The 27,782-nt window shown below is 43.7% G+C and overlaps 1 protein-coding gene across 1 annotated transcript; it reads left to right on the forward strand.

Annotated features, from left to right (window-relative positions):
* Positions 1-1,409: 1,409 nt before the first annotated feature.
* On the forward strand, positions 1,410-25,535 carry IGF2 (insulin like growth factor 2). The gene is made up of 4 exons (XM_084855893.1): positions 1,410-2,071; positions 10,502-10,664; positions 18,898-19,064; positions 20,625-25,535. Exons 1-4 carry the CDS (start codon positions 1,973-1,975, stop codon positions 20,862-20,864), a joined length of 669 nt encoding a protein of 222 aa, XP_084712019.1. The 5' UTR covers positions 1,410-1,972; the 3' UTR covers positions 20,865-25,535.
* Positions 25,536-27,782: the final 2,247 nt, after the last annotated feature.

Here is a 27,782-nt window from a genome sequence, read left to right on the forward strand (position 1 = left end):
TCGTTTGGGATGTGATGAAAGGGCAGCAAAGTTTTAAGTTATGTAATGTATTGCTGTTGTACTTTTACTCCCAGGGAAAGAGGGAGGTGCTTGTGGGATTTTCTGCCTCCTGTGCCAATATAACTTGGGCCAAATTTGTGTACCATGGCAGTGGGGAGTCATCTGCTGCTCAGCCTCAGGCAGCAAAACATCTTGGGCCAGCCCTGGACTCCTGTCCTGACTCATTTGACCTGAGCACTATTTGAATGTGGCTGCTGACCCATCCAGGTTCTGCAGGGCTATCTATGACTGATCACCACTAGGGGGCTGAGAAGGGTCTTCTCCTCCTCCTAGGCAGTGCCTTATTGGCTTCTGGGAGTCTCTGGGCTTTTGTTTTTGCTATTCAGTTCAAGCTTATCTCTTGCTCTCTGACTCATCTTGCTCTGAAAGGCCGTCTTGGTTGGCTCTATTTTGGCTGCTTCTGTTTAATCCTTATTAAGGTTGTCACAACTTTAGACAGGGATAGTGTGGCCTGGGGTTAGGTGGATGCGATAAGCAACTGGTGAGCACCATGGCATATCTCCTATAGAAAAAGGGCCCCCCAGAGTGCTTCTTATGGACCTTGAATACCTTAGGGGTGGGGAGTTGCCTGGGATTCTGCCTTTTCTAAGGTAACAATTTCCAGACAGGAAGCCTTGCTAGTCTGTTACAACAAAAACAACAACAAAGTCTTGTGGCACCTTAAAGGCTGAAACATATATTCTGGCATAAGCCTTTATGGACACTGACCACTCCATCACGTGCATTAAGTGTTAATCTCAAATGGGCAGATCTATATGATCTATAGATCTGTCAATCTGAGGTTAACCCTTCATGCATCTGATGAAGTGGGCAGTGTCCACAAAGGCTTTTGCCAGAATAAATGTCTTAGTCTTTATGGTGCCACAAGACTCTGTTGCTGTTTTCTCAGGTAGCAATTAAGGTGCGCTTTGGAGAGGCTGATCCCCTCGATTCCACCACTGAGCTAGGGTGGAATTGTCTGAGGGTAAGGCAGGGGGGCCTTTGGACCCACCCAAGCAGGAGCATGATATGCCCTGCAGTTACTTGCACCTACATATATAATTTAAAGTTAACCTAATTTTCAGATACTCAATGAAATTGTGGCCTAGTTTAACTCCCTATCTCGCTTCTCTCTTCATTCCTGATAGGGGAGCAATAGCCATCAATAAACAAGATCGTGATCAGAATGACTCAAGGAAGCTTTTTCCATCTCCTTGACCCAAGCTTTGATTACATTAAAAGCAGGATTAATTCAATCAGTGAGATCAAAGGCAAATCATTGTTAAACATTTGGTAGCCCGAAGGTGCTGGTATTCTCCAAACCCAGTTGGATTCAGTTCAACAAACAGAGGGATTTTTTTTTAAAATGAAGGTATCTATGAATTAACGTTCTTTTAGCCACACTTGAAAAGCAACACTAAATGTAAGGAGAGAAAAACCCACCTTCCACATTTCTCCCTCCTTTTTCTGTCTCTCTGTGCGTGTTTTTTTTTTGGGGGGGGAGCGGAATTTTCTACATGAAGCAATAGCCAAAAAAAAACCTATGCTATTGAAACTTTTTTTCCTCCTCTCCAAATGGGAGTCTCAGGGGAGCTAAAAAGGAGAGGAGGGGTTAGATAACCTCTGCGATTTTATTGGCTGAGTTACCTTGATGGTTGAAAGTTTGAGCATGCCCATTGGATGGGTGTATAAAAGAAGGGGCAGTGAACGAACTCAGTCTGTCTCCTCAGTTCTGGAGCAGTTCATTGAAACTATAGCTGCTACTAGGAGAACTAACCCTACCAACCCTGCCTCTGGAAACAAGATCCAAGCAAGAGGCAGCAAAACAAAGCAAACCTCCTTTTTTTCCAGACAAAAAAAGGAGAGAGAGAGAGAGAGATAAAGGGACTTGCTATACCAAATACAACCAGAAATCCAGCCAAGCAGAATCACCATGTCAAGAGTGCAGAGCCACATGGATGAATGCTGCAGCCACTCAGCCTTGTTCCAAATCTGTACGCAAGAAGTTGAGAGCAGCTCTGGCAGTTCAAAGGTAAGGCGAAAAACAAACCACCCTGGGCTTATCTCCTGTTCCAAAGCCATCGGAGGCAGGGCAATGGGAGCGAGCCAGGGCGGTTAGTTCACCAGCAGCATCATAACAACTCTGGAAAGAGCTAGCAGTCCGGGCGTCTGCGACGTATGTGCGCTTCTCTATACTCGCTCTCCGTTTCGCTTCGCGTGCTCTAGAGTTCACAGAAGGACGCAGATCGCAAACAAGAAACAAAGCTCTTAAGTCCATTTGGGGGTGGGGGCGGGAGAAAGCGAGCGAGCGAGAGAGAGACGGTCTCCGCTCGGGAATTTGAGTTCTGCTTGCGAACAACACAATTCCTTAGCCTGGCTCCCACAAGGGTGTGTGTGTGTATGTATGCATACACACACGTATATCATTCTGGAAAGCCGGAACTTTCAGCGCTCTGCCTCGAAAAACTTACTTGTTTTTCTGCACACCTTTTGTGAGCCCGTTTCCTCCCTTTGCGCAAGCTCTGTGCAAGCGATTGATAACAGAGCAATTTCCAAAAAGGCTGGGCTGCAACAGCGACCGGCACGACGGAACGGGAGCTTCTCTCTCCCTCTTTTTCTCCCGTCCCTTTCCCCCCACCCCTACTTCCCTTCCCTTCAGCGTATGTAGGAGACTAAGGGTTTGCGAAGCAAGCGGGGGGGCGGCGAAGTTCCCCATTCTGCTATACTGACATTTTGACACTAGAGGGACCCCAAGGGATGGGTCAGGAATCTCCTGTTTTTGACTCCTGGCAAGGATTGCCCTCTTTCAGCCTTTCCAGGTTAGGAGAGCTGGCAAACGCTGCCCGAATGCTGTAGCATTCCTGCAACTATAGGGACTAGGGGCTGTTCATACCAGGAAATCCCCCCCCCCCGAGGGGGGGGAGGATTTCAGGGGGAGTTTGGTCTATCTGCATAAAAGGCGCGATGTGTGTATACCATAGAGCGTTAGATCTGCCAGGGGACTGGAGGCCTCAACGCAACACCCTTTGAATTTTATGAATAGTGGTGCCCGTGTTGGGCAGAAATTGCACACTGCGTGTGTAAAAGTGTGCTTTGTTTCCACCTTGTGTTGTCTTAAAAACAAACCCGAAAAAAGAAAAGAGAAATCCTCTAGGTAGCTCAGGGACACTCTTGTATACCAAAGGTCTAAATAGCTGCTAGTCACCATGAAATGCTATATGCGGAGTAGTAAGTGGAGAATCAAAGGTGAGTTCTGTGTTTGTCTATAGAGCATGCATTTGGCATCCACAGATACAAGCCATAAATCCTATATGTGATTGGGATAGCTGGATTGCATCTCTGTGTGTAAGGACATGCAAGGTCATGTGCTGGTTGTTGGAAGGAACATTAAGTTATTACTACTATTACCACTACTACTGTTATTATTGCAAAGTTAGTGCCTGCTTTTCTCAAGCTGTTTAGGGGTTAAAAAAAAAACAAACTTCTAAAGCCTTGTGCATTTTGTGAGAAGAACACACAGTTCCTCAGCTCTGGCGATTATTAAACCCACTTCTTTAATGTGCACGCATGCATACATGTGCACGCACACACAAGCATGCTAGGTCTCTGAGGAATGAAAACTCCGAGAAGGAGGGGGGAAAGAGGAAAATGAAGCCAAAAACTGAGCGAGAGTTAACAGCTGGCATAGGGCCTTCTACTTTGCATGGATTTATTATTATTATTATTATTTCCCCCCTCTTTCTTCCCTTCCAACTGCTTTCCCCAAGAGTAATTGTTTTGAGAAACTTGGAAAGGTTTTAGCACTCTGCTGAGCAGGAGGGATTTGGGGCACATGAGGGAACTGTAGTTTCACATAACTGTACCAGCAGATGTGTTTGAACTGCTTTCAGCCAGTAGGACGTTAACAGGGCAACAGGGCTCCTGATCTGTGTGTGTGGCTCAAATTGCTGAACATTAAAAAAAGAAAACAGAAGAATGGTGGTAGTGATGGAGGTTTACCTTGGTGGCTTTACTTGAGACACTTATGTGGAGGCAAGAAGGGAGTGATGCTTCAAACTCTTGGGCCGGCCACCTCATTCTGTGCCACTCTATGTGACTATTTACAACTCTCACACTACTTCACTGCTAGTCTTTGTCAATGGCAAGCAATTCTTCTTAAAGAGACTTCAGACATCCTTGGCACAAATTGATCTATGAAGGGAAGATAGCAGAGTTTTCCTGCTAAGGGGAGGCAATGAAAAAGGACAACCCTTACTGTTGTCAAAAATCTTTTATTGAGGGATATACAACTGGAACTTCCCTGCTGGCAAAACCTGCTGGCAAAACTCTCTCTTTAAAGAGAGTCCCAGTAACTCTCTTTAAAGGGAAAAGCTGTTTACCTGTGGCTTGCACAGAAGGCCATTCACTATAATAGCTCTGTTTAACCTGTTGAGTGATCTACAGCAGTCCAGAGAGATCAATGAGACCTTTTTACGGTGCCATCTTATGCAGCTGAAAGGTCTTTATAACGAAGGTTTTCTTAAGCCCTCTGTGGAAAGGGTGCAACAGAGACATTGCCTGCTGAGAGCAGAAAGATGGCTTGTTCTTTATCTTGTTGCTGTCATCATCTTAAAAAAAGAGTCTGGTGGCAGCTTAGACTAGCTGGTTTATTGTGTCAAGAAGAACCTTTCTGGGCGAGAGTGCTTCATCAGCTGTATAAAGTGAAGTGAGGAGGAGGTTGTGAAAGAAGATGCTTTAAAATAGGCAGATGGTAGCAGAAGAAAGCTCATCCTAACAAGGGGCTGGTCAGTTTAGCTGTGCATTACCAGGAAATAAAGCACATTTAAATGTGTTTGGGGCAAATCACATGCCAGTCCGTTTCAGTCTGCATTTGCAACTGGGAGATGCTTGTCTCTCCCCCCCCCCCCACACACACACACTTCTGATTTACTTCAGATTTTGGAAACAAGAACAAGTTGTTAACTTGGGCAGTTGGCATTGATTAGTCAGCTGGGTGAAAATTGGCTTTTAAATCTCCTTTCCTTGTCTTCTGCCAGATGCCTTTAGAAAGTTGAGCAAGACTGGGATTTTTTTTGTTTAATATAATGTGTTTTTCCCCTGGGCTGAACACCAACATCCAAGCAAGCCTAATGCAGCCTTTCCAAACTGGTGCCCTCCAGATGTTGGACTTAAAACTCCCATCAGCCCCAGCTGGCATAGCCAGTGGTGGGAAATGATGGGAGTTGTAGTCCAAAACATCTGGCAGGCACCAGGTTGAGGAAAGCTGTCCTAATGGGATGTATAAGCAGGACTACATGCTCTTCTGTTCTTACTCATTTGCTTTCTCTAGCTCCTACACCCCTATTAAATTGTTCTGCTAGCAAAATGGTTTTAAGTTATAAATGTACAGATCAGGGCTTAGTCATGGCTGAAGATGGTGTTTGTTGTCTTGCATAGGAGGCAGAAGGGAGAACTTTCAGCTAGTGGAAGCCCACTCCTCCACTTGCCTTAAAGCAAAGTACTGCTTGAAAAAAGTATAAAACAGAAACAAAGTAGTTCAACGGTATTAAACTCTGCTGACTTGGCTCCATTTTGCTTTGTTTCTCGCGTGCATGTGTGTAAGGCAGTTAGGCAAAGGAGGACCAGCCTACACATATCTGAATGAAAGCTCTGTAGATGATCCTATTGGGGACCATTCAAATTCTGAATACAATTAGATGAGGAAGCATATACCCTTGGAACTCTGTGTTGCTATTGGGAGAGCCCACTCAAGTTAGAGGCAGCACTTTCCACATCTGGGAGCAAAGAAGTCTACGTTCTCCTGGCAGTGCCTGCTTTCATCTTTTTATCTTGGATGTTTAAAGACCCTTTCTATGGCACTTTGATGAAGCCATCTTAAAGCAGCCTTGCAAATAAGTCCACAAAACCTGCTAGTAGAGCTGTCACTTAGAGAAATGTTAGCTGATTAATCACATGAGCTTTGGATCACTTGATTTGATTTTAAAGTGGCATAAATTTGCATATGAATAAAACAGTAGTTCTTTCTTTGCTCTTAGGTGATGCATGCAGGCAAGGGGGAAGTGCAGAATCCATCCCATTTGTTGCATTTTAAAAAAGACATGATAGCAGTGTAATCAAATAGCAAACATGCCCCTCTGCACCTTTTTTCAAGCCAAGGAATTTAAACCTTAAGCATGCAGATCTAGAATAGAGGCACACTAAACTGTATAGAATATCATTCTGTATGCATAACCATTGAGCTGCCCATAGATAGAGGTCTTCCTGCAGAATATTCACATGTCATCTGAAACACTGGGGAGAGGGGATCTGTTTCCTTCTCCCCCTTCCTAAAAGGTAGTCTTACTTATCAAGGTGGACTGAAATGCACATGAAAGAAGGGAGTGGAGTGTGGGCTAGGGTGTGAGCACTTAAGAGTCATACAATATGCTATGGTTGGGAGGGGTACAAAGGCTGAGTACCGGTAGGACACATGGCAACACTGGCTACTAAGTCTTTGTTATCTCTCCTGTCCCACTGTCTCTAGACTCCAGTGGAGTAAACACAAACATGCAAGATTGGTTTTTTTCAGAAGAGAAAGAGTTCAGCACCAGGTAGTAAACAAGCATTTTTGCTCCCTTGTTGTTCCCTGCCTGGTTTCTTATTACACTGGCCTCTGATGATAAGGAAGGGAGAAAGGAAAAAAAAAACCAAGGTGAACATCACCACTGAGCAGTATTTGAAGACCCAGCATTTAAGTGGGGGGAGAGATCACAGGATTAAATTGTGCGATGGATCAGACAGGCATCCATTTTGGTGTTGTCTTAGGTTACAGTATAAGCACCATTCTTCCCTTTGTGCAGCATTTAGTGCAGGTCGGGATGCTTCAAAAATGACCCTCTTATCCGAACCTACTGGCAAAACCATAATGTAAGTGTACCTTGTTTACCCTATTTGGCCTAAAGGAAGGGAAGTAGCTTTGCACTGCATGAGGAGTGAGAGAGAGAATGACATATCAAGGCTTCACAAATGAAGATAATTTCTATTCTAATAGAAAACTGAAAGGTTTTCCCACCACAGAACTGGGGAGTATCTGGTATCACCACTGCTGATGAAATAACTGCTTCCTCCTGTAAAGCTGCCTGAGTGTGAGCTCCCAGTCCATGGTTTGGGTAGGAAATCACAGTTAATAATGGGCTGGAATCACTGACAGGGTGGGAAACCAGTTATGTGCTGGAGTCTAGAAGCATGGAAGAGCTCCCTGGCTGTTCCTTTTAAAATGCCATTGGCTTCTAGTTAAGGAAGAGGGGAAAGAAGGAAAAATAAGTCCAGAAGAACTTGTTATGAGGTATGTGGCATAGCTTTAATTTGGGGTCACATCTCTCCCCACTTCCATTTAACCAGACAGGAGAAGTTCATGGTTTCTCTGTGTGGTTATCTTTTAGAGCAGTGCCAAGATCTTGCTGTTACGTGTGTGTGTGTGTTTGTGCACTGTTGGCAGGAAAAGATTTTTTTACGTGCCACATCATCTCCTGTTGCAGTGACCCCACAGAGTGGTGGGGAGAATATTCTTGGAGGGGCTGGAGGAACAGATCTTATTTGGGGGTGGGAGGTGTTCCAAGTACTTGCAAACCTTAGACACAGATAGATTCCCAGATGCGAGGCCTCCTGGAACACACACACACACACACTTGTTTAATCAGAGTTTGTCAAACATAAAAATTAAGCAATCCCTTATGAGAAATTGACTGTGACCAGGGTTGATGACAAGGTGGTTAAGCTAACAATCTGAGGCTTGCCCATGAGGCAGAAGTTAATTGGGAGTTGAGATTCTTGTTTGCCCTTACACCTCATTGTTGGTGTAAAGTTGTCCTTACACCTCATCACCTTTGATGCAGCACAGGTAGTGTTAAGACAATACTAGAGAACATTAATCCCTACTTCTAGCTCACTGGAATCTTTGGGACTATCTGGCAGAATTTTCTCAGATTCAGAGTAGGATCCTATTTGCGGAAGCATTGGGCACATGGAAGCCACAGGGAAAGTGCTTGGAAATGTACTTATGTTGGCTCTCCACCTAAGGCAAGCTAGTCATGCATCTATTGCCACACACAGGATTTGGTTTCAGGCATCTCACCGTGAATACTTGGAAAAGCAATATGGTGGGCGACGTCCTGAAAGTGAAATCCTATCCATGGTGGTGGATGCACTTGCAGGTGCCTGGATGTTTTCCCTTATGGGGCAAATTTGGGAGGGGGGTGATATGGGAGGACATACCAAGCAGGGCCTTGTTGTTGTTTTTGTCTGGCTTTGCCTGTGTGTTTTGTTTTGGAAAAGCCTGGATATTCTGCAAAACATACATCTTCCAGGATTAAAAAAGGGCAGTCTAAATCTATACCATTGATTCTGGCAATTTGGACTTAAAACAGCTTTAAGCAAACCAAACCTCCCTATATTTTGACAAATTGCTCCAGGCACCCCTTACCAACACGGTTGCTCACAAGCAGTAGTGTACACCCAGTCACAGCAGCTCTCTAATCATGCAAGAACTACAACACAGGTTGTAAACTGATAAATTGTGTTGGTTTAGGCTAAATTGATTGCAATGCTATCCGTTAACAGAAGCAGAAATCTGGCAACATGCACCCACTAAATTATTTTTTTCCCTTCTGCTGCTTATGGACTACATAATGGGTGCTTAGGTTAGCCCCTTTCACCAAAACATTCACACACATCCTTAACGTTGTACCAGCTTGGTTGTAATCCCAAAACTACTTTGGGCAAAAACACTGCATTTATTAGCATTTAACAGTTTTCATGAGCCACAAGTTGATGCGTAACTAGAATGTTTTTCCCCCTGCTGCTTCATCTCAGAACATAAGATCTTGAGTATATAGGGAAAGCATTTAAGTTGAATATTCTGAAATAGCATTTGATTCAAGTCCAAATGTTTAAGAAAAAACAAATTGTATTTGGATCATCCCTGTACTTTCCCTGCCTAGAACAGCAAGTATTCTTCTTCCCCCACCATCCCCAGGGTGTCATGGGACTACTAACTCCTTTAGAAAGTCAGGTTGCATTTCCCACTGGGGACTAAACATACTATATGTTACTGGAAAGCTGGTAATCCAGGATAGGTAGTATGGATTAATGGATAGAAAGCTGGCCTTGGACTCTGTTTAGGGTCACATTAGAAAGCTTGGGGCTAAGCCAGGAATAGATTGAACTAGATCACTGGTGGGATTTGTTCCAACTCTACAAAAGGTCACCCTGTCTGCCTTGTGCTATTGTGACAACCAGATATTAGCTAGCCCTTCCAGAGAACTACAATACTTTCCCTTAAGACAGTGTTAAGTCTGATTTAAAGTTGCCCCAAACAATAATCTAGAACTAGGGCTGAAATGTTTAATTAATAGGTCAGATTAATGAACTTTTAAAAGTGTAATTGATTGGCAAGGTCCCCCTTCCCAATTAATCGAGTCGCAGATTTTAAAATGTGTGTGCATGTTAACACAAAGTACTTATAAAAACAGCAGGTGGCAAGCACCATCTTAAAAAAGGCATTTCCTCCTCTTTTCTCACATATATGAAGGGGTGCCTCTTCTAAGAAGATGCCTGCCACTGCAAATGTGTATCACCATAGCATGCTTCTTCTTGCTTCAGAAACATTATTTGTGCCCATTTGCAAATTTAATCAACTAAAATGCATACGATTCATCAAGTTAACTGATTTTAATTGGGTTGAATCCCAACTAGAAATCCATCGCAGCTGAGAGTTGTTGATATTGCCAAGTGTTGGTAGGAGGCAGAGAAATGTGTGACACTGTGCATGCACACACCTCACACACACACAATGCCTTCTTGGGGAAATGCTGGGAAGTTTATAAAGTGTTCTACCTCACTACAGGCTCTAGACCCTGACAATGTCTTATGCTGTTGTACGGAAATACAGGTAGCGTTCCCTTCCTAGCTGGCTTGAATCTGGACTTGGGCCTCTGAGCCCATCAGGAACACAGCTAAACATGTTCAGTATCTGACTTCAAGTTTTACAGTATTAACAGAAGTGACTTCAGAGGGAAGCCTTGTTGCTCCTTTTGCTTCAGCATATGTTTTATGGAGTTTGGAATGTGCACTGCTTAAGCATTGTCCCGTTCTTAAGAGACCCTTGCATAAGAAGCCATTCGTTGTCAATCTTGTCCTTGATACTTGGCTCACTTGTGGCTTGCTGATATCCCATCCACAAGGACCAGTGATAGGTAAGGCTGGTGTCCCCCTTCCCATCTCCTTTCCCATTGGGATGGTCAACGTGGAGGCACTGCTTCTTAGCAGACAGTTTGGAGGCCATCATCAGGCAGTCATGTCAAAGCCACATGCGGTATTCAGAGTCTTCTGTTTTACTCATGTATTTCATTTTAAATTTTAATTGCCATCTGGGTAATACAGAAGGAACAGTTTTATTTTTGATGCTTTTGAATCTGTCTTCTAGGGGCAGAAGATGTGCACCTCCAGGCGGATATTGCTGCTTGCACTCACCTTCCTGGCATACACGGTTGATTCTGTCTCTGCGTATGGCCCAGCTGAAACCCTCTGTGGCGGAGAGTTGGTGGACACGCTGCAGTTCGTCTGTGGGGACAGGGGCTTTTACTTCAGTAAGTATCTTCTTGCACATAGCAGGAATGATGCACTATGTTGTCCTTGGGAAAACACATCAGCTCAGACCAACGTGGACACCTGTAATAATAAAACTTGGCATTTGTATGGTGCATTTCAAGTTTTGAAAAGCCATATATGAAACACCATCTTGGCTGTCTTCACAAAAGCCTTGTAAGTTAGACCAGCATTATCTCTATATGGGGGAGGGGAAGCTGAGGCTGAACTAAAAGTGGATCACCCAAGGTCTCACACAATGAATCTGTGTAGTTAAAAGAGATGTCCTGGCTCAGGTTCTTCTTTGCTGTGCTACACCAGCAGTATCATATGATCTTAGAACACAAGTGGCCCCACATTCATCATGTATAATCATCCTTAAAGGGGGGGGGGGGTAAATTCCATTTACCCATTCTTACTCTCAGAATTGGGAAAATGAAACTTTAGAGTTCCAATCCTGTGTCCACTTGCCTGGGACTAGGGATGTTGGAGAAATCCACAATGGATTCAAATGAATTTGGATTTTTATGAATTGACCTGCGGATTCTGCAGCTGGATGGCTTTTTCCTGAGTCATGCAGATTCCGTGGACTTGTGGACCATTTTTTAACTCTGGGGGGAGATTCGAGCAAATTTGCACCTCCGCTAATGCACATTTGTGCATTTGAAATGAAATTCTAGTACATTCCTAAAAAAAAAAATTGATTCCCTCAATGAGAAGATGATTGAACGAAAGATGCCTGACAATCCATGAAATACATTCAACATAACAGACTCAAACTTCAAACCAGTCACGGCTTTTATTGGGCTAATGGCAAGCTTTTCCATAATACAACTTCAGTGAAACTCAAAGACCACCCCAGGGCCTAAACAGCTAATGCTGAGCTATCTATTAGGGAAAGCTTTGGCAAGGTAGAGGAGTTGCCACTAGGGATGTCAGAGAATTTCGCCACGAATCTTGGGGAGGCCGAATGCCAGCGCATTCGGCCCCCCGAAATCGGTGGCGAAACGGTCTGCCCCCCACCACCCCCCGGACGGGACTTACCTTGGGCGAATCTCCCTGGCGGCAGCAGCTCCGGCGGCGGTGCGGCGGCTCCGGCAGCCAGTCTTCCGACCGGCTGCCGCCACCACCATTTCCAGTAAAAAAAAACATTTACGTAGCCTATCACAGCTAGATTTTTAAAAAATACCGTGATAGGCTACGTAAATGTTTATGTAGCCTATCACAGCTGAGTAAAAACAAAAAAAAATCTGCACGTATGCAAATGGCGGTGCCCATGGGTGCCGCCATTTGCGTTCCTTATTTTGGCACGTCTAGTCTATGTAAACATTTACGTAGACTACGGCGAAAATAAGGGGAACGCAAATAGCATAGCATCTACGCTATTTGCGCTCCCCTTATTTTCGCCGTAGTCTACGTAAATGTTTACGTAGACTAGACGTGCCAAAATAAGGAACGCAAATGGCGGCGCCCATGGGCGCCGCCATTTGCATACGCACGGGTTTTTGTTTTTTGTTTTACTCAGTCGTGATAGGCTACATAAACTGCAGGGACGCAAACAGCGGCGGCTATGGCCGCCGCCATTTGCATTCCCGGCCGGCCAGGATTCGCGGCGGGAGGGACGGGGCACCTCCCCCCCCAGCCAGAATTTCGGGGGGGAGGGACAGGGCGCCTCCCCCCCACCTCGAATCACATTTCGTCAAAAGGTAAGTGACTTTCGTACATCCCTAGTTGCCACCCAGTTGAAGATAGGCAGCTATGGAGGAACCCGAGAGGCAGCTTGGGCCCCTCCTCAGGGAGGCTCCCTATTGCATATGCTCCAATGAGAGGCTATTCTGGAAGAGTGTCTCAAGCCATTGAAAAGAGTGTCTCAAGCCAGGCTATTCTGGAAGAGTGTCCCAACTCAGCCTGCTTCCACTGACAATGTGCCCTTGCATTCACCAAGTTATGCCCCTCCTCCTTCTCATAAAGGACTAGGTTCCCCATGGGGGGAGGGGAAGGCGGTGTCTTGGCCTGGGCAACCTGTTTGTCAAGGCCTTGGGAAGATTCTTCTCCAACTCCTGGAGACTCTCAGGGCGTTTTCTCCCCCACTGTCTGGTCTAACTGTTCTAGTCCTGGCTCTGACTCAGAAACGGCAGAGGCCCTGGGCTCAGTCCTGATGGGCAGATAGAATGGATTTAGCAAAATCTGTACATCGCTACCTGGGACTAAGCCCCATTAAATTCACTGGGACTTACTTTTGAGAAGACATGTATAGGATTGCACCATTAGTCCTCTAGTTGTCCTGAACCCACCCCATGTTTACACCTGGTACTACCACTGGTGGTGACTTCCCGCTTCATTGATTGTTATTGTGTCCCCCAGCTGATGACTGGGGAGAAAGGGGCTCTCAGTTCAATCACATTTTGTGCCTGTTTTTTGTGCACCAACTAAATTGCTTACTTTAAGCTGGGAATGGGAGAAACCTAAGGTGAGGACCCTCTGCCTTTCTGAGTCGGAATTATACTTGGGCAAAAGCAGAATTTTGTTGGTTTCAGCAGAGTTCTTTCTTGAATTTGACCAAAGTCAAAGAATACAGATGTCTTTATAATCTGCATAATACAGTTTATTTGTTAGTTTATTTATTTATTTATTAAATTTATTAATCGCCCATCGGGCTGGTCACCCAGCCACTCTGGGCAATGTACAAAGCATATAATAAAACAGTTTAAAACAATTTCAGGATCGGAGAGCCATAGACAGCAGAAGTTATGTAACTTCATAATACAGAAGTTACTGAAAAATAAGTCAAGTAGAAATTATCAGAAGTCTAACAAATTCCCGAGACAAATTGCCATATACTCCTTAGATTTCTACTCTCATCTGACTGAAACACAAGTTTATATAATCTGATTTAGCAAAGGAGATATGTAGCACAAGATGGCAACTTACATTTTGAAATACTAATTTCTAAACCATGATGTCTTGGAAAAAATGCAAGACGTTAAAAATGTAGATTTTAATTGTTAGGACCTTAAGGTAGATTCCTTTTAATTCAGAATTTCATGGAATATGGCCCTCCATAATGTTACAATTAACATAGTGCATAGATGACATACTTTTGAAATGACAAAGTAGATACAAGTGGGCATAATTCATTGACCTCTTTCCATTCTCACCACAGTTGTCTGAAGGCCCGTGCTAGATTTCTCTAGCCACACCTCTAAAACCGGATAGTGAGAAATGTTGTGTGTATGTTCTACTCTTTACCTAGCAAAAAATAGTCCCCACTACCATCGCTGAAACTCCACTTTTTCATTACCACCCAATTTTGCAGTGAGGTCTTTAGGGCACAATCCTATGTATTTTCAGACAAAAAAATGGCCTAGAACTCCCAGCTTGCCCCAGCCAGCATCACTGGTTGAGGCATGCTGGGAGTTGCAGGATTGCTTTTTCCTAAACACACATAGGATTGCATCCAAAATGAGTGAGAAATGTTCTTAGCCAATGATGGCCCTTTCTCTGCTTCACCTATGTGGCAGCAGGTGGGGGAAGAGAATTCTTCTAGCATATGTTAGGTCACACTTTGGAGGATCAGTGCGCCACCTTTCTTCCTGCATTTATCCTCATAACCACTGTGTGAGATCATTAGCTATTGATGAGGAATTGAAGCTGGATAGTAACCTAGCCAATGCCATTGTAAAGCATTTTGTTTTACAGTCACACACTCAAGATGTAAAGGAATAGTTTTTACATGGAAATATTGCCATGTGGAAATATATTCATGTTGTATTGGAAATGATAGCAGAAGCTATAAGAAAGATAGCAGGCACAATCAATTATCACGGGATCTAAGGATTCATCATTAGCATTGCATTTTAGAAGTCCATGGACTGAAGACAGTAGTTTGATTTCTAAAATGAGATATGTTTGATCTCAGAGCCTCTCCTGAAGGCTGAACCCTGTGATCTGGAGGCCTTACCTCCTATACCTAGATGTAAGGGTGTGCTGAGTTTACTTAGTAGTGAAGAAAGCATATTCTGCACATGATCAGAGGCATTCTCCAGTTGCTTCATACGCTCCAAACGCTGAGCTCTGGGACTGAAAATCGGCTCCAGGACATAATGCTGACTAATGGGATATCATTCATATTGCTTTCTAGAACTTTCACCATTGAAATAACAAGCTGTTTTAGCCAGGGTACAAAATGTTACAGCGCCAGTTAGTAAGGTCCAAGAATGGAAGATCTGTTAGAGCACATCAGTTTAGTGCAAAGGGCATGCCAATGTTTCCCTTCCATAGCATCCTCTATAGAGAGCAAAAAGCTGTGCAACTCATTGGCATGACATGTCTGGCATCCAGTGATGTCCTGGCCCTGCTTCCCATGTTGTAGGTGGTCTGAAATCTCTTTTGAAAATGTTTTAGAAGGGAAGTTGCTTTTTAGGCTCTTTAATCTACAGCTCTGTCCAAAACCACCAAAGGTCAGGACCCCAGCTGGGGCAATTCATCATAGCCCTATTGAAGTCAGACTTTAAGCTGAGCCTTAGAGCTCTGCTCTCAGATGTTTTAAGTGGCATTTCTTATTTGGTGGGGGGTGGGAAACCTGGTGGCAGTGCTGAAGAGGGGGAAGTTGAGCTAAAAATACTCCTGTATAGGAAGCAGTCAATCAACAACAAAACCAATTAATGTTTGTGCCAAATAGCACTTGCAAAATTGGTCACTAGAACCACTGCAGATCTTTTGAGGGAGATGCTGCAGAAGTAACCTTTTCTGCTGCTTTTATTCCAGCATCAGTCATAGGCACAAGATTCAGGACAGAGGTAGGCATGTAAGGACATGTGGCACAGTGGCCAACATTTGGAATACTTTATTCAGCTCGGGGGGGGGGGGTATTTTTTCACTTTTTTTTTTTAAACCTCTCAGAAATGGGTAAAAGAAACTTGAGTCTTCGTTGATGGACTAGGAAGAGTTGGGGGGGGGGGCGAAGAGGCGTCTGACTTCTGTAAATAACAGCTCCTGTTTCTTCCTTTCCAACAGCTGATAAGAATTTAGCTCTTTCCAGCCACTTATGCTGACAAAGCACATTCTTACTCTCTCTCTCTCTCTCTCTCCCCCTGCGTCCCTCAGAATAATACTAGGAAAAAGAAGATTGCGTGGGGGGGGGGAATAGAAGCTATTTTGGGGGAGGGGGTTGGAACAATGGCGGCGGCTGCCCAGCCATCTGACAAAGGCCCTCTTGTTGGTATCCACATTCCTTTGACAGGGGAAGAGAGGATTGTTTACAACCAAAGTCTTCTTCTGCTTGACTTGGGGCTTGATTGATCAGACAGAAGTGGTGGTTAGGGGTGTGTGAGGAAAGGGGGCACAGGCTTTGGAGTATCTTATAATTATTCAGAAGTGTGGCATGTATGTCCCTATATGCTATATATTCTCTCTCTCTCTCTCTCTCTCTCTCTCTCACACACACACACACACACACACACACCCCGACCCCGGCCACTTCCTCCTTGGTATGCACTTGTGTATTTGCACCACAATCCCAGACAATGTTACAAACAACACAGGCTAGTTGCAATTCCTGTTTAAAAAAGAAAGAAACTTAGAAGGAAGGGGAACTCCCTTTCTGGAATAAATCGGTGTCTAGCCACTGTGTCCACATGTCTTGTCCTATGCTGTGGGTGTAGGATGCAAAGGGCTGTATGTGCTAGTGAATGTGACCCCTGGCCCTTTGCCCGAGAATACGTTTCTCTATCCAGACTTCATGATAGAGAAGGTATCTGAGGTAGTTTATTGTTGAAACTAAGCAGCCTTGACCAGGGTCTGGGTGGGAGACTTCCTGCGCGGGACCCCAACGAGCTCTTAATAATGAATGGAATGCAACTGAAAAAAGGCAAAATTTAAAGCTTGCACAAAGAGGAAAACATCCACCTATTTTCTGCTGAGAGCTGGTATAGTGATGTACTGCTTGTGAGCTCTGAACCTGAAAAAAGTCCCTAGTTAAAATCTCATATCGGCCACAAGGTAGCCTTGAGGAATAAATGTTCTCCTCTTGCCTCAGTCCACCTGTCTGCAAGATGGAGATGATTATACTGGCCTGATTATGTGGCTGTTTCAAGGATTAGTGAGCTAGTATATTGATACGCTTTGAACACTTGAAAGTGAGATATATTTTGCTAATTATTACTGTGTGCTCCTATATCATAGAGCTTTCCCCGACCTGATGCCCTCCAGATATTTTTGGACTTAAGCTCCCATCAGTCCCAGACAGTGTGATCAGTGGTAAGGGCTCCTGGGAGTCGTAGTTCAAAACATCTGGAGGGTACCAGGTTTGGGCAGGCAGCCATAAAATTTCCTTGTCATTTCACTTTCCTTAGTTAGCAGCAGAATCTTATTCTGTCTATATGTGACTCTTGCATCATTGACTAAGTAGTTGAGGAACTTGCCGCCCAACGGTCAACTGGTTCACACTACACAAGAGCCCACCATGGGTTAATTTACTTGCAGGGGCTGTCACATTCTGCCATGCACCCGCAGGTGCCATTTTTGCAGGGTGCCTATGGGTGCCTGGCTTGTCATGGATTGTCGTGTCATGCAAACCCTGATGGCAGGGCTTGTTTGAGGGTCAGACAACTCTTAAATAACCCTAAAACAAGCCATGGGTTATTTGAGGGTTGCCTGTGGGACCCAGCACAATGTGCCAGCCCCCATGGGGAAATTAACTCCTGGTGGGCTGTCCTGTCATGCAGACCAGTTCAGTATATAAAGTACGTTCTGTAATGAATGCTCAAACTAATTGGGGCTATCACCTTGTGTTCTCTTTTTAAACTAGAAATGCCTTGCCTGTCGACCATTGTGTTCAGAGCGCAGCTTCTGATATTGAATATCCTTGTTTTGTTTCTCTCTGAGGACAAAGATCATGCATCAGATGGAATGTTATATTGGATTTTGGACAAGTCAAATCTGTCCAGTTATTTAATTGGATAATGTGGCCTATCCTAGCAAATATTTGGCAGTAACCATGAAAGGGAAAATAGCAGATTGGTGCAGGAAAAAAAAAAATTATTTCAGGGTAGGAAGGTGAAAATAGCACTAATAGAAAAGTTATTGGCATTTTGCACTTGTCATGTTTGTCCTGGGAGTCTGATCTAGAAACCACTCTTACGGCCCAGGCCTATGCACATTTACTCAAAAATAAGACCCACTGGACTGATTTCCAGGCAAGCATGCAGGGACTGAGCCTTAACCTTAAGACTTGCCACTTCCTTAAAACTGCCCCCAAACTAGTTCTGAATTGAGCTCCTTCTTTTACCATCCTTCATACATGTAGGAATGCTCATGAAGGTTTTTTCCAGCTGTGCAATATGCAGTCAGCTGATGGTGGAGCAAGCTAAGGTGATCATGCCTGAGAAGATTTGTAGAGGGAAATCAAAATAGCCGAACACACTGACTGTTCCTTAGCTAGTGGTAAAATAAATGCAATAAATCCCTAATAATCAGTAGTCGTTGGAACCTTGTGGTTCTTAGCATCACCCTGTTTTTAAACAATGCCTGGAAATACTGGTATGCGTTATACCATGATCTGTAGAACAGTCAACAGATGGACATTTACGTGTTTCCGGCTAGAGTTAAGTGTTCTCCTTGCTAATGTTTTAATATACATACATTAAAATGAAAGGGTGTAGTTGTAGTTGTCTGTAACACGTGATATTTGGCTGTTTGTCCAGAAGAGGCGTGCACCTAGCAAGTTAAACATGGCCCACAAACCATGCTGGCCTCAATGTTGTTGCCATCCCTGGCAGGTAGCAAAAACAGGCTCAGGGCGCAATCCTATGTATATTTAGACAGAAAAAGCCCTACAACTCCCAGCATTCTCCAGCCAGCTGCCTGGGAGATGCTGGGAGTTGTAGGACTTTTGTTCTATCTAAATATGTATAGGATTGCGCCCTTAATGAGTTCCTGGGGGGAAGCACTTGGCCTGGTGAGTTGCAAGCTGTGCAGGCCTAGTCTAATATAGGCAGTCTTTATTTTTGCAACATTGTACGCTTTGATTCTGCACTGTCAGTACAAAATGTGGGAAACTTCTGTGAAATGCTGAAGTGAGCCACTTGGGCCCTGCCAATAGTAAAACAGACCAAATGCACTGGTCTGTTTTTTTTTTTTCTTCTCTCTTCCTACCTTAAATAAGTGAAATGTTCTGTGTGAAGAAAAATACAATCATTTGTTTCTAACTTGAAGATGACACTTCTGCCATGACAGGTAGGCCTGTGGGCAGAAACAGAGGAAGGCTCAACCGTGGCATAGTGGAGGAATGCTGCTTCCGGAGTTGTGATCTTAACCTCTTGGAAACTTACTGTGCAAAATCCGTCAAATCAGAGCGGGATGTCTCATCGTCTTCTCTTGTAGTCTTACCAGCACTAAACAAGGTAAGTGAAGATACTATCGGAGTAATAGGATGTATTTTTAAGAGAGAGAGAAATATCCCATAGGACAACAGGTCCCTTATCTCCAGCATCTGCTGCTTTTGCAGTTACAGCAAAACAGTATTATCTCTACATGGAATGTACACAACATCTTACTCTCAAACAACTATTTAAAAAACTCTAGAAATTGGGGGAAGGGGGAAAAGAAGAATAATTCATAATAAAGTTCAATATGTCTACTGTTTCTTAAAAAGCTGAACTTGCTGTGTGGCCTGATCATTTCATTTATTTCATGTCTATACTGCCCTGATAGCTGAAGCTGTCTGGGGTGGGTCACAAAGATTAAAAACTTTTAAAAAAAACATGATAGGTACCATAAAAACCATTTATATACACACATATGAACAGGCAGCACATGCAGACATTCACATTAGCTAAACCATTTTAAACAATCAACAATAAGAAAGATCATGTCCATATTTACTTGAAAGTACATCCCACTGAGTTGAAAAACAGTCCCCAAGAAAGTGTGCCTATCATTGTGGCTATCCTATGCATACGTACCTGGGAGAAAGCACCACTGAACATACATGCGTAGGATTGCACTGTCAGTGGAACAGTGTTGAGTGCTCCTGTTTACCAGGCCAGCCAGCCAGCCATGTTCTCTTCTAGGATACTCCATTCCATCCCCCCACCACATCAGTTTTCCAGTCCCCCCACCCCACACACACACACACACACACACACACGCATCTGTCACTGTTCCATGACCAGTGAGCATGCTTAGCCTTCAATTAGCCGTTTGAGGGCTTTGTTCCCCTCGTAGGTTTTTTTCTAATTTTTTTTGTACTTCTTATCAACCCTTATAAACCCTTTTTATACTTTCCCCAAACCTGTTGATACCTCCCTCTTATGCATGGTGAGTTCCGGGGAGGCTCACCACTTCAGACGTTTGCCCTTCAGCTTATGGAGGCCTGTAAATTAGGAGGAAACGATGTGCTAGAAGGAGCAGGCTTGCCAGCGTGCCCTTGCTCTCCCTCATTTATTAATTAATTAAATGGTTATACTGCTTCAAGTGGCAGATGCCCTCAGGGAGGTTTACAAATGTATATCATCATGTGGACATGGAGACTGTCTGAATACGGTGATAGAGAAGCAGATTTGATGGAGCATATTGGAGTGTAGATAAGATTTCTTTATTTAAGATGTCTGGTGCTTTCAGGGGAAAGGATGGTTCCCTCCCAACTCACTTTAGCTGCTTTCTGCACAACTTAAGATAAATTATAGGCATGAAAAAAGTGGTCAGAAAGATGGCCAGGAAAAGCCATACACTAATTTCACTATGTGGTTTTTAGGTATTTCACGAAATGAATGACATAAAAGAATATCACGCTGTTAAAAATGTATATTCCATGAGGTGGTTGGTTTATTTAAGCATTTGATACTGCAGCCAAAAGCTGGTCACGTTTGTACTGGTGAATTTAACTATCAATAACTTTATTTCATTATCTTAGCCTACTGACCCCCATTTAATTTCTCCCCCCTCCCCTTTCCACCCCTCAGGATTCATTTCAAAAGCCCTCTCATGTCAAGTACTCAAAATATGACATATGGCAGAAGAAAAGCTCACAGCGCCTTCAAAGAGGGGCTCCCAACATCCTCCGTACCCGCAGATATCGATGGCAAACCGAAGGACTGCAAGAGTCTGAGGAATCTAAGATCCATCGCCCCTTGGTTGTCCTGCCTACCCAGAAGCCTCTTGTTGTGCAAACCACCTCAGAAACATCAGGCAGCCAGAAGTGAACTGCAATGAACAATTTGCAAACTGGATTCTTTCTTATTTTGTTCTTCCCAGTCTCTTGGGAAGTATTTCCCTGGCTTGGCCCTACTCTTTTCTCTCCCCACAAACCAAGGTGGGGGGAGGGAGGGCATATGCCCTTTCACACCAAGGAGCAACAAAAAAGGGGGCACCGTAACACCAAACAGCTGGCATAGAAAGAGCGGGATTACAACATCGGCAGTGGCGGCAGCATTTCTGTGGCATTGTCTTTCATTTTTTTAAAAAAAAAATCTATGTGTTGGTATTGTTCCTTTCCTACTCAGTATTTCAGCCTTTACTTAAAAGGGACAGTTAAGGCACTTGAACTTTTTAATATTGGGCCACTGCCTCTCAATCTATATACCAACCAATGAAGACAGAGCAAGAGAAGATAATGACACTGAAAGAAGCCCAGTTTGTGTCTGTATTGACAATAAAAGTGAAAGGGGGGGATGGCATCTGAGAGTTTTAAATTTCGGCCTCGCTTCCACCCCATTATATTGTTTAAGAAGTCACAACTAGTCTACAGTATGTGTTTGAGGGTTTCATGTTTTGTTTTGTTTTGCACGTTTTAAAAGCCAGAGAAGAAATGAGGCCCACTACCTTTTCCAAATGTACTTGCACCTTTTTAAAATCACCGATGACGTGAGTGAGAGAGAGAGAGTGTGTGTGAATGTAGGTTCACTTTAATGGAGGAGGCGTCTGCATTGCACATTTGCCACAGATTTAGTTGAATTATATAAATATATATTATATATAACGTTTTTGTTTTGTTTTTTGGCAGAAAAGCACTATTTTTAATGGGACCATTTTGTGTGTGTGTCTAGTAACTGAAGAGGGATTGTAATGTTTAAATATTGTTATGGTGCTAATGTAAGTTGGAAGGGCGAAAATGAACCCAGAAAATTACAAGAGGGTGGGGTGGGAAGGACAAGATCTCGAATACTGAACTTGAAATTTTTAGCTTTTCGTTTTAGGAAAGTGTGATAAGCGTGTTCTTTTTTTTCTCTTCTGAAATATAGCTTGGTCGTGACCATATGAGCTAATTGCCTTTCATTCATATACATAAAATGCACGCACGTGCAGAAACACAAAATCATCTATATGCATTTAAATAAGAATAATTTTTCATCCGTTAAATCCTTCACTCACTCTCTGATATTCAGAACCTAGAGCATGCCTACTGCAAAGGCATATGCATGTGCTTTGTGAGTTTTCCCGTTCAATTTCATAGAAGTATTCACTGTACATAGAGCACCCCTTGGCCTTTGAAGCATGAGGGTCCCCATCTTCCTGTCAAGTTTTGTCCTTTTTCTGTCTGCCACCTTCTCTCTGATCTGGTGCCCTTTTTCAGTCACTGACTACTCACTTCTTTCAAGTTTGGCAAGAACAGAAATTGCTGTCCTGATAAGCCTCTCTTGGAGGGTTAGCGCAAATGACTGACTGTCTCCTTACCTTGATACTTCTTTTGCTTCCTTCCTCCTTGTCAAAAGGGGAAGGTACAGTTCTTCTGAGAGCTCTCTCTTGTGCATCCCATAATGGCAGCAATAACAGATAACCACTTTAAAAGATCATGTTTTCTTCCTCTCTGCCAGAGGGAGGGAAAGCTGCAAAGGGGAAGGAGTAGGGTAAGATAATAAATCTGGAGAAAAGGTTGGTTCTCTTCACCGCCTCGTAATTCTTGAGGTCCAAGGGAGGCTTAGTTCTTCCTTATCCCCATCCTTTGGGGTGCAAAACCAGAATCTGAGTTGATGCATCAGGGATGGCAAAGTTAAGCCAACTATTTTTGCTTGAAGCCCATGGCTTGAATTGAGAGCTGTGCAGAAGGTGGTAAAAAAATATAATAATAATAATAATGTTACATAATCACCTGTCTAATCTTATCAAAATAAAAACAGGGGCAACCCAGTACCCCTATCATATATACTCAATTGCTTGGAAAAAGGGGGACATCTAATCAGTTCTGTACCTGCTTTTCCTTATATATATATATATGTACATTTAAAGAACATAAAAGATTACTTGAATTGTATTGCTTTTTTTAAAAGAAAGTGTAGGGTTTTCTGGTTTTTTAAAATGTGTTACCAGTTTTGAAATTGTTACCTTGCAACCTTGAGCCATGAAGTCATTGGGTTTTTTGTTTTTGTTTTCCATGGCACTGCGAAACACAACAACAAACTCTGTTATAAATGAGAGAAAAATAAATAGCCCAGTTAAAAGTTTGGGGGCAGAAGAAGGGGTGTGTGTTAAAGTTTATATTTGCAAAAGGAAAGCTTCCTTAGAAGCTCTTTACCAAAAGACCCCACTTTTTAAAAGTAACAAGTAAAATATTCACCCAAGAGTATCGGTCCTTCTTTATAGTTGCCTATGTATGCTATGCTAGAGGAGAGAACAGGGAGGATCATTTTCTTTTCAAGGCGTAAGAGTGACAAAAGAGCACAGGGAATTTATATATAGTCTAGGCTCAGTTTATAATATTCTTAACAAAGCTGGCCCTGATGCTGCAAAGCAGTTAAGTATGTGCTTGCTTTGAGCTTATGGAATGTTAGTCTCAAGTCAATGGAATGTCCATAAAATTAAATACACACTTAAGTAAAGGTTAAGTGTTTTTATAATGCTTTACCAATACTTTTCAGAGGGGATTGGAAATGTGGATTCAAAGCCAACTTAAAGAAACTGTTAGGCCCAAATCCCAAGCTAATAAATCTGGACAAGGAGATTCCTGAATATGATCACGACCTGAGTGTTGGGTAGTACCTTGGCTGGTTGGCTTTCCTTTCCAGGCTGACAATGCACTCTATAAGGCTTTGATCATGCATACTTGGGAGTAAGCCCCATTAAACTGAGTAAACATGCATATGATCTAGGCTGCCTGCTTTATGCAAAACTAGTGAGGATGCAGCCAGAAGAAATGTGTTCTAGGATTGGGATTTTCAAATACACCAAAGGGAACATTCATTGTTCCAGTCACCTAGGTGCCTTGGAAATACTAACCTGAGATAGTTCAAAGTGGCCCAAGAGACCTGCAAAACCTGTACTGAGGCATGCAGTGTTTGAGTGAGTGGTATTAGGGTATGGATGTTTTCAAGCCTTCCCTTACAGTGAGCAAAAGCATAACGGATTTGGTGAGGTTTCTTGTACCACAAAAATAACCATGGAGATTAGCCCCTGCTGAAAAGCAACATTTTACATAAAATTACAAGGGAAAGGAAGCGTGGCTAACTTTATAGTAGAAAACTGAGCACGACCCATTAGGAGTTAGGTGTAAAATACCGTTATTGGTGCACAATTGATTCTTGGGGCATTTCTAGTTTACAAACTAGTATTTTGTTATTTGCGGGCAAGGTGGGGCAAACCCACTTTAAAAAATGAACACAGAAACACTGCTGGAACACATACTGGTCTGTTTTCTTCCACCCGTCTAGTGCAAAGCCACTGCATTTGCGGGAAGGAGTGTGGTTCCCCAACTGGTTCCACTGTCTTACTGTCCCATAACAAGCTTCATCCATTTCATCCTGCCTGATTGCAAAGGCTCAGTCTTTTGGTGATGGACCTAGCTGCCTCTGCACTAAATGAAGGGAAGAATTGTATTTGTTGTTTTTTTTAAAAAAAAAACTGTTGTGGTGTGTGTGTGTGTGTGTGTGTGTGTTTGGGGTTTTTTTGTCATTGTATGTATTGTCTGCTCAAGTTTTATATGGTGGGGAGGGAGTGGGGAAGGGGGATTGATGTATCTTGAAATATTTCACTTGTGTGCACTCAATATGCAAGAGTCAAACTGCCCGGGTTCTGCACCTATTGTACTTTTCATTCGTAATACAGTATCAATAAAGCAATCAGCTATAATGTTTTTTCTGCTATGGATGACTTTCTGTAAAAACTTAATTTTCTTTGATACAGTTGATTATGCTTGCATCCCTCCCTTCTTCCAAAGCATTTAAGGCTGTGTTAGGATTAACTGACTGGCCTGGCCTGCTCCTGTGCCATTTTAACAGAGGTTTTAATATGCAGATATCAGCAGGTGAATCTTTCCCTGATATGGAGTAGAACACCAATTAAAATTATCATTACAGCAGTAAGTTTAAAAGTTGATGGCCCTAGACCAGGGGTGGACAACTTGCAGGCCAAAACATCTGAAGGGCCACAACTCCCATGGTCCCTCACCATTGGCTATACTGGCCAATGTATACTCCCAGGCTTGATGGGAGTTGTACCTCTCCAGATGTTTTTGGCCTACAAGTTGCCCACCATTGCCCTAGATGGAAGACTCTGGGGGTGGGGTATTTGATTGCCACAACAACTCTTGAGGTAAGTTAGGCTGAGAGATCATGATTTGTCCAAAGGCCCCCAGAGATCAGATATAGTGATACCGCATGGACAAACACCATTGCAGCTGTGTGGATTCAAAATGACCCTAAATAGATTGCTCACTAGGTAAGGAGTGAACCCAGACAGGGCCCCAAACCTGCATTCTAATCCTCCAGGAAAGTTTTTATAGCTGCAGTGTAAATACACTTATTAGGGAGTAAGGCCAACTGAGTGCAGTGGGACATACTTCTGGGTAAAGAGGCATAGGAGTGTGTTGTAAGTGGTGATTTTTTAAATTTACTGTATTTCTATACCACCTTTCTGAAGCCAACCAAGGCTGTTTACAAAGATTTCAGAAAATAAAAACCATAATAAAATAAAACAAAATTGGAAAACATTTCCTATGTGATATCCATAGAAAATTGATTTTATGACATCAAGAGCTCCTACCATTTCTTGCCCTCTTTTTTTTTACCACCATCATAAAACATACCTGAATTCCCATTGCTAAAGGACTCCACAACTTAGCCTGTGGGGTGCGAGACTGTTGTGGGTCAGTGAGAGATGACATCTTCCTAGGCCTTGTTCAGAGGCAAAGGCCTACCAAAGAATCATGTGGAGTCTCATGGTGTCTGGCCAGCCCTTGTGAAGCTTTGCACAAGATATATGAAGTAGGCCTATGTAATGTATGTGCTCACTTGAGAATGCAATTTGGGGCAGACGGGCATCATGACAAGCAGTGCTGGCTCCATGTTTTTGAGGGCCCTTGGGCAAAACACCATCAATGGACCCTCTCCCTCAGTGATTCTACTTTCTCGCCACCATTGTCACCACACTGCTGGTCCTCCTCCTCTTTCTCATCATGGCTACCGCAAGCAGGCAGTGGCATCTACTGTTCCTCCTTCCCACCACCACCACCACCACTGTTGTCTGGGCCAGAGTGAGAGGCAGGTGAACAAGCAGATGGCAATGGTGAAGAGAAGGTGCAGGTCCTGGGGTTCTTGTCAATGAGCCCCTGCTGGCGTACAGGTCCTTGGTAGGTGTTCAGCCATGCCTACATTTGGTGCCGGCCCTGGTGAAGGCCACAGCTGCCAGAGGGAGCGGTGCTGTTTGGCCTTCAGTGTGTGTTAGGTCCTAGTCAACTTTAATAACGCCCTTAAGGGAGCAATCCTATGGCCACTAGACACTGTCTAGAAGGCCATAGGATATGCTTTTTTCTGGGAACCAAAAACCGACCTCCTCCTACGTCTGTGCTGCCTCGGAGGCAGCGCAGAGAAGCCCCATCCTCCGCGCTCAGAAGAGGAGCACGGAGTGACTGAAAAGGGGTGAGGCTGGGGGTGATCCAGGGTGGGGAGAGAGGAGCTGCATGTACGACAAATCCAATGTGTCATATGGCAGCTTCCTCTCCCGGTCAGCCCCCCTGCAGCTAGACAGCCGAAAATGGCTGTCTAGCAGAAAATGGCAGGGCAGGAAGGGCAGAAGGACAATTCCCCCCATGCCTCTCCTGCCTTGCTTTGGATAGGCAGTCACCTCCAAGTTCGCCTCCAAGGTCACCCTTAGGCTACAATCCCAAACATAAATAATTATGAAGCAGTTGCTGGGGATGATGGGCAGGTAGGTGCTAATGCATTCATGTGCTGGTTGTGGGTTTCCCACGGGGAGCTGCTTGGTCAGAGTTACCCTATATTTGAAGGGATGTCTGCTCCAATCTAGTTTAATGATAAAGAACCATACTAAGGGATTGCAGGGGCTTTGAAGTTACCCATCCACAGTGTTAGCACCTGGACGGCAGACTGAGCGGGTACACAGGGCTCCTGTCACAGTCTTCCCCACTATGCTGAAACGTACTGTGTTTCTGTTTACATTATAGTAATCATTTCCACATTTGCTTCTATACATATAAATAAGCATACGCAAATTTTATGCAAATCTGTGGCTTCTTTCATCTTTTTTTGCCATTGACTAAGAGGCCACACTATGAAGAATGTGATTCTGTGTGTGCTTGCCTGGCAGTAAACCCCAGTGAACTCAGTAGGATTTACTTCTGAGTCAATATGCATAGGATTGTGTTATGAATCTCTCCCAGAAGAACTTCAGTTTGGCTGAATTGTGTCCATGTGGTTGTGTGTATGTGGCAGTGGGGATGGGGGGTGGGAGGGGAGGTTACATTAAAGTGAAAGTATCATTTATTTTTTGCTGTACCAGCTTGCCAAGAAAATCAGCACCATTCATTGTCTTCTAATCTGGTTTTACAAAAATTACTTTCTGAGGTGGAACACCAATGAAACCAAGTCAAGTATTCACTTAGGGTGCAAGCCTATGCATGTTTAGACAGAAAAAAGTCCCACAATTCCCAGCATGCACCAGCCATCATGGCTGACTGGAGGGATGCTGGGAGTTGTAGGATTTTTTCTGACTAAACATGCACAGGCTTGCACCCTTAATGCCCGGGGGGGGGGGGGGGCTTTTTCTGATCTTGACAGTGTGGTTTAGCAGTTTCTTAGGAGCCACAAGTGTAGTGCACCACACAGACACGTCTGATCCATGTTTATTAATTTAGAAGAGCTACCACCCTCTATTCCTCATGCACATTGTCA

This window comes from Heloderma suspectum, chromosome 1 (genome assembly GCF_057233095.1).
Source record: "Heloderma suspectum isolate Gila_16-S chromosome 1, 16-S_ref, whole genome shotgun sequence".
Lineage (NCBI taxonomy): Eukaryota > Metazoa > Chordata > Lepidosauria > Squamata > Helodermatidae > Heloderma > Heloderma suspectum.

What these genes read in the sequence shown, in the direction of transcription:
- IGF2 (XM_084855893.1), top strand. Translation starts at nt 1,973, where the DNA reads ATGTCAAGAGTGCAGAGCCACATGGATGAATGCTGCAGCCACTCAGCC. An exon ending in GCAGCTCTGGCAGTTCAAAG is followed by an intron (nt 2,072 to 10,501) that starts GTAAGGCGAAAA and finishes TCTGTCTTCTAG; the next exon opens with GGGCAGAAGATGTGCACCTC. An exon ending in GGACAGGGGCTTTTACTTCA is followed by an intron (nt 10,665 to 18,897) that starts GTAAGTATCTTC and finishes CTGCCATGACAG; the next exon opens with GTAGGCCTGTGGGCAGAAAC.